The sequence below is a fragment of the Cyprinodon tularosa genome, unplaced genomic scaffold (assembly GCF_016077235.1).
Source record: "Cyprinodon tularosa strain WSP-4 unplaced genomic scaffold, ASM1607723v1 ctg271, whole genome shotgun sequence".
NCBI classification, from domain to species: Eukaryota; Metazoa; Chordata; class Actinopteri; order Cyprinodontiformes; family Cyprinodontidae; genus Cyprinodon; species Cyprinodon tularosa.
The window spans coordinates 295,609-303,194 of NW_024038976.1; the positions used below are offsets into that span (position 1 = coordinate 295,609).

Below are 7,586 nucleotides of genomic sequence, written 5' to 3' on the forward strand. Positions count from 1 at the left end.
ATTAGCACTCAGTGGCTTCAACAGTCAAATGTAACACAGCAGAGTAGAATTACTAGAACAAAATGCCTGTCTATAAAGAGGGAAGGATGAAGTCGCTGTGGCTAGGCTCATCTGTTTTGTATAATCTGTCACTTTCATTACTGTTTCCCACAATTCATCAAATCTTAAATCCTGTTCAGCATCTATAACCTTATAAAACCCCTGTTCTAATCTTCTCTTATGGTGTGAATCAAAAGTGAAGCAAGACACTTTGGCACAGTAGAATAGAGATGTTCAGGGATATCAGGATGCATAAAGAATCCTGAAACTTGCATACTAAATTTTCCATAGAAAAGGATGCCATCTATCAAAAACAAACGGCGTTGAAACATACAGTCCCTCACATCAACTGTACCACTGTCCACTTTTAGATATATTCACACTCTTTGTATAGATCTGACACAATCTTTGATAAATGAAACACCACATCATTCATGAACTAGAAATACTCATAATCAAGTTGCACCAAAATTTTTCAGTAAAGAAATTAGAACTGAGAAGGCATAGCGATGAATACATGGAAAGAGGAATGCAATGCAGCAAAGTTCCTCCTTTAACACACCCACTTCGGTCTTTTGTGGAAAAGCAGAGTTTCTGAGTGCTTGTCTACCTTTAGAAATGTAAAAACCACTGTAAGGATGTGCATTTTGTAGGGGATACACATGGAAACAGACTTACTAATGGCTACCATACAAGCCCTGCTAATCATTGATATAAAAGTCTAAAAACCAGATTAAAATATAATATCCAAATCATTGTATTTTTTGCAATATCCTTTCACACACCCATAGTGACGTAATCTAAACAATTGAAGAAACATGGTAGATGTACTATTTTCAAGACAATCCTTTTCATTACGATTTTTTATGTTTATTGTCGTGCAAGTAAGATTTCAAGAACCTTCATTGTTTTTCAGGATCATTAAAGTCAGGCTTTTACACTGTACATTACCTTCAGACTAAACGTACAGGCTGGAGCTACAGCTGACTGCCCTCATTGTTTTCTCTTATCTAGGGTAATGTGTGCTGTGCTCCGTGTAACTGACTCTGTACTGTATGTTTGCAACCAACCAACATAAGTGATGACTTGGGGGATAAAGACAGGAGCTGCAACAAGGCGTAAGCAGGTAAAAAAGGATGCTTCATGGTTTGCATCGATACCATCTTCACTCAGTGTCAGATTCTGAAATGGACGATGAGCCTTTCTGGCCTTAGCATCAGTCAGTTGTGCCAAAAATAAGAATTTGGTCATCTATTTAGACTTCCAGCCAAGGATGACAAAAAAATAATTATATTATTACACATTTTTTAAACATTAGTGAACAGTTCTGCTTTACACAAAGAACACAAGATCAAAATAACACTATAAAACACTATGGTTACGTTAAACTGCACATATAGATATGAAAGTGCACGGCGGCACCATGCTCTTATTTTCAGCTACAGGCAGGGTGCTCTGTTAACATGGTCCAACTGTTGAGGTGCGCTCTGGGTTCATGGAGATAAAGTCTCTGATGAGCGAATGAATCTGCAATATATTTCTGTGCCATAATTCCTCCTCGTTTCCGTTATTACACTATGTAAATTTACTAGTCTGCTGCAGCGTGTGGGATATCTCTTATAGTCACCACTGGCTTGATTGACATTGCCATGACAATGTAACTTCAGTGAACTTGTGTTGATTATGCCTCAAAATAAAAATAAAAAATCCAAATACACCTAATAGTAAAATAAAAATAATTTCCTAAAATATTATTAAGAAATTTATAAACTGTGCAAAGTATTTTCATACATTTTTTTTAAAAGTATCCCTCTTGGTGCTACAGCACCCCCAGCACTCCGACTTCCAGCGGACTTGCCTCGTCCTACATGCTAAGATGATCTTTGGTAGTTTGACTGGTATTCCAAAGAGATTACAAGCTATATTGAATATATACAAATTACTGTGAAGATAGCCATTAGGGCTTTTATATTAGTGGCTATGTTTGTTGTATTTTAAAATGGATCCAAGAGGCTGAAGGACTAGCTAACCTGTTCCCATCTGCCTTGAGGCAAACTGATAAGAAAGTTCTGAGGAGCTACATATTCACACATAGTCATGCAACTATATAACACTCTTGACTCTCTAAAGTTGCACTGTATAATTAGGATCAATTAAATAGAAATGGAAATCTCACGTTATAATGCTCAACAAAGGTGCCAGTTGTGTTCACAAAAATGTGCAGCATGATCCTTGCTTGTCACATAAAAAGTAACTAACTGAGTTGTTTATTTAAAAATGCCCCCATGTTGCCTACACAAACTATGTAAAGTATAATCAATGTTTATAACCATTCAGGACCTCAAATAAAAAAAGAAAGAACGGAAGTAAGAAGTTGTACACAAAGCCTGCTTGAAGTCTGTTCCTTTACATTTGTGAGCACCAAATAGGTGTACATCTACTCAATAAAAAAGCTTTCCATTCATAAAAGCAAAAATTCATTAACAGATGGTGTCCTTATAGCAGAATGAGGACAACCATAGATTATGTTTTTAAATTCTTGCTTTATATCATAATTCTGTCCATTCAGGTGGAGTTTATATTAAATAATAAACTGCATTATATATATTGAATAATATTAAGTGAGGTCATCCCATTTGCCTGAAGTGAGGTGGCTTAGGGCTGACGGATAAAAAACAGAACTGTCCATCAGCTGCAAACACTCCAGCTGCACATAACACAGTGACGAGCTGAACCAAAGGTTCCTCCTAGGGCCCCTCTGTGAGGCTGGTCAGTGTAAACCAGCTAATAAGCCATCCATCATTATGTGCAGTTCAGTCAAAACTCGGAACACATACTGCATTCCATTAAACATATACTTACTTTAATACTTGCTTTTAACATGCTTTTTAACTTTCCTTGCTTTAACTCGGATTTTATTTTGCTCCTATTATCTAACCTTATTTCTGTTTAATTCATTTAAAACACTTTGAAGCATCTTTTTACTGAATTTTGCAATTAAAATAAACTTGCCTTTTTAGTTAGAATGAAAGTAACCGTAAATGGGTTATAGGTAAACAAACTACAAGAAGAAATCATTTAAGAATACACATACATGTCCAATGCTAATGGCCAATGAAGCCTTACAATCCAAAACCACAACGAGCCCACCCTCGTATCTTTCTATTGGCTTGAATAGGCTGTATTTTTCACAATGCGCTTCCAGTGCAGAAGGGATAGCGTTGTGACGGCAATTGACGCTGCATGCGTGCCCCCAACAGCTTTGATAAAGGAAATCGCCATTGTTTATCTATTAGTGGAGGACTATGACAATAGCCTATCTGCAGTTGCCATTGCCCGCATTGCCATTCATGTCATTCCAGACTCTCATTTCCTTATCCTGCTGCTAGTCCCTTTAAAACATTAAGTCATAAAAGTTCATATTCATGGACAAAAAAAGCATCTAGTTCTTCAAACCTTGGAGTCATATTTCAGTGTATTTAGATGGGGTTTATAGATTGTTAATTTAGATTTAAACATTTTGCTTTGCTACATCACATTTTCACAGCAGGTTTAAAGTTTGTGTGAATTAACGCATATATTCACATGTTTTTTATGTACATGCCAAGTTGTGCTTGAAAGATTTCGCCTCAATATTTTTGCACATACCCACACTTCCTACATGAGGCCTAAGTTGTCTAACACAAAGAAACAACATTTTCAAGCGGAAATCTAATTGTATAACTGAATGAAAAACCAAAATGCAACAAATGCTAATTAATTCAGTTTCAAACTGTTAAATTAGGTTTCAATGTAGTGAAATTTATTTAGTATTTAACTGCAAATTACATGAATGGGGCAATTTCTAATGGCACACGTTTCTGCCCATATTAGCAGTGGACACAGTTTATTTAAAGGTGTTAGTCAGACTCTTGGATTTAAACTGGCAACAGATACCTCCACAAGAAGTTGGTTTTGTTGTTGCCTTTAAGAAAGTATTGACTTTGAGATGGAGAGTTTATATGAGAATAAAGAGGGGACTATTTTAATATTTCCAAATGAAGAGAATTTCTCGCACTGTAATATTTACTGTAATATTTTCAAACAGTTACATTTTTGTTTTTGTACTGTAAGTGAGGGGGAAAAGTAACAGCTTTCTTTCAGCCAGCTGACTATTGTGCAGCAGCAAGAGGGGATAGGGCAGAGCTACTCAATCCATCCTTAAACAGTTTAAAACAAACTAAGCAACTCAGTAAAATATGCCCTACACTGGCATCTCCTGTGTATGTTTTTGAAGCCCTGATATTTGTACCCTTCCCATTTCTGTTCCCAGACAGTGAAAAACTCTGTGCACATTCTATCATTAGAGCAATATAAAGGAGAGGCAATGAAAAGTGGAAAACACTGAATGCAACAGAGAAGCCCATAATTAATGGGGCTATATTAATTCAAAGTTAATCTAAATGCAACTTTGTGTAAAGTATTCTATACTTTCTATACTAAGCCAGAAAGAGGTCTGATGTGCCCCAGGGTGCCACTAATGCAAGATCCGCTGCTGCTTTTCCATGCCAGTTACTCACCATCCTTCCTGTAGTAGGTGATCTCCACCTTGCGCTCCTCAGAGCCAAGCATAGCCTGCGCCACCTGGTTGATCGCCTCCTTTTCGGTGAGGTCCCCGTGGAGAAAGTCACAGGTGCAAGGCTTTTGCATGATGTCTGGTCTTGAGAATCCCGTCATCTCACAGAAACCATCGTTACAGTAGATAATTGCACAATTCTCAACCCTGGCATTGGCTATCACAAATTTGCGATCTGTAATGAAGAAAACAAACTCCACTTATTTATGAAAAAATACACAAAAATCATATTGCATAGGCTATACATGTACATATACATAACGCTGGAAAAAATTAACACATTCTTATTCATATTTTTGAATTTATGAGAGAAAAGAAGGTGAGAATCTATTATTACTCTTATGTTGAAATACATGTAGGGCATTTAAAAAGAATACTCACTCTGCCCCTCGAATTTCCTAATGATTAATCCAAGGAACGTGTTTTGTGGCGCAACGTGACCTCTTCTTACAGGCATGTTTACACGCTGATAATTCCACGACCTCCAATAAAAAAGCGCCTTTATAAGTAAATCCTGAAGTTGCAGATGCTGCGTCTTTGTGATGGTTCCTCTTGCATCCTCTACTTGCGGACAGGGGGTGAAACCTCTTTCCACTTTTATTTTTAATTTTTTTCAATACCTATTCTAAATTAAACCTCCTTCCTTCACTTGGAGTTCTTTACCCTGCTTGTATACCGGAGCGTGTGAATGCCTCCTCGCCGAAACGCCGGACGGATTCGGGGAGGAAAGCTTGAGTGAGATCCGATACGCGGAGCATTTCGCACTGAAGATGGGGTGCGATCCTGACGTCCTCCGTCTCGGTGTGTGTGTGGCGCTCACACTGGACGCTGGATAATATGCCAGAGGAGTGACGCTGCTCTCAGTGGGCTTAGGCAGCTCTGCTTGTGCACTACAGCTGCATTAAAACCTGAGGAAAGACTTTGCGCTAATTGTAACCTTCACTTCTTTTTTCTCCCAGCAGGGACTGATTGTTAAGAATCAAAATGCATCTGTCTCATAAAGCAAAGACATCAACCCTTCAGACATCAATATTTAACACAAACAAGGTCTGCTAGATCTCTAATGATTTTAAAATCGATGTGTCTCAATCAAAGAGCTCGAAATTCCCCGTGCGTACCAGTGCAAGGTAAGATTTATTTAGTTAAATAACTAATTCAAAGCATGCAAACAAATAAATAATAAAGTAATTTATGTACTGTGTATTTTTTACAAACAGAAGCCAGGGAGCGTTTACATGTGGTAAAGTCGAAGGTTTTTCTTGAGTTGCGCAATAACAGAAAAGTGAAATGCTGCTTTCACAGTTGCTTTACAAAGAAAATCCTTTAAAATGCTACTAAAATCCAGAGTAGCCGTCCTCAGAACTGGTTCTCTGTCTAACATACAGGTATGATAAGGATAGCATTGGAGCACACCTATAAGATGTTCTGTTAATAAGTATGGCTTTTCTGCAAATAAAGTGTTATGTTCCATCCATCTATCCATCCATCCATCTTTATCTTATCTGTCATGGTCACGAGGCTGGTACAAATGCTGGTGAAATGCCAAAATACACCCTGGACAGATCACCAGTCCATCACAGACTTTTATGTTCCCTAAAAGCAAAGTACAGTAGGAGAAACAGCACCACTCAGTGTCATTTCTGTACTGCATGATTCATTCAGGACACAGCATTGTGAACACATCAGCTACTTGTTTGTAGACTTAGGGATTGAGGGAATCCAGCACCATGAATTACTCCTGACTCTCAGCAAGTATGACCTCCCTACTGTGAGTGAGTGATTGAACCAACTCTATTACAGCCCATTAAGAATCACCACAGATTCTTAAAGTACCAGAGAGAGTGAATCAATGTCATTTTCATGAAGTACTACTTGGCAAATCTCTCCTTGGCACTGTTTCTCTAGTAGGTTAGCTTAACATAGACAACTTACTCCCTTAGCTTTAGACAGCTTAGCAATTAGTTTGGGGTATCAAGGCTAACTTGGGATAACCAGGAGGGATGGAGCTGTTAAGTCGGAGTACCTGATGCCGTTGCGTGACTAATAGAAGTTCCCTCAGGACCAGCTGGAGCTGATTTTAACTAAACATAGAGAGTAACAAATCAGTTACTGATATTGTTTTGATTCAGTTCATTCACACAAATGTTTTGTTTATTTTAACAACTTATTCAAGACCGATCCACCATCCACCACTAGGCAGATTTAAAGCCAATTTATACTTCAAGCAGAGGTTCTGCAGCTGAAAAAAAAAAAATCCTGACTACGCGCCGGACGGTCGCAAACCCACGCAGCGGAAGTGCTCAGCCAAAAAGCAGCTGTGATTGGTCCTTGGTATGCCTTTCCGGCTGTCTGTGTGGTCGTCCTTCTCGATTCAGTGCCGGGGCGCACCATTTTTAAAAACTAAGCAAGACTACAATGGACAACTATGACAAAAGGTTAATTGAGGAGGTTCGCTCCATTAACAGAACCTGTACCTCTTTGATGTCTAGCAAATCTAGATCCATCTCTGTGATCGTGATATCTTGGAGACGTGCCATTGTTGTTTTGGAAGATAAACACTCCCATCGGCGCCGGCAAAGTTCTCGTGACCATCCACCGAAGTTCTCGTGAGTTTTCGATTAGGCTCCCTTAGTCGGGAGACTGCTGTGCGTCCCTAGAAATTCCAGACCAACAGTGCAGCAGCATACCAGCAAAACTGGTTCGCGACCAGACCCAAGCGACATTTGATAAGTGCAGTTGCAAAAGTGTAATCTACCCTTTAGTATCTTAGTGGCCATTAATACAAGAGCAGGCCAAAAATTTTAAAACATAAAATACAATAATGTTAAAATATTTAAAATGTTGATTCCCTTTTTTTTCTTTACAGATAGATATTATTTTGTGTTAATCAACTTATCTTCATAAAATTTATTGAGATTTATTATTTTAATTT

General features: G+C 38.3%; 1 protein-coding gene across 2 annotated transcripts in view; it reads right to left on the reverse strand.

The window, feature by feature from the left end:
• The window catches only part of LOC119786421 (potassium voltage-gated channel subfamily H member 7-like), a 51,906-nt gene extending 46,383 nt beyond the window's left edge, over positions 1 to 5,523 (reverse strand). The window contains exons 1-2 of one of the 2 annotated variants that reach the window (XM_038289750.1): positions 5,036 to 5,519; positions 4,599 to 4,829 (exon numbers count right to left, since the gene is read on the reverse strand). In XM_038289750.1, the coding sequence (XP_038145678.1) occupies positions 4,599 to 4,829; positions 5,036 to 5,111 (307 nt within the window). In that variant the 5' untranslated portion in view covers positions 5,112 to 5,519. Of the gene's footprint in view, positions 1 to 4,598; positions 4,830 to 5,035 lie in introns of both variants that reach the window. The other variant, XM_038289751.1, reaches the window with a different exon arrangement.
• Positions 5,524 to 7,586: the final 2,063 nt, after the last annotated feature.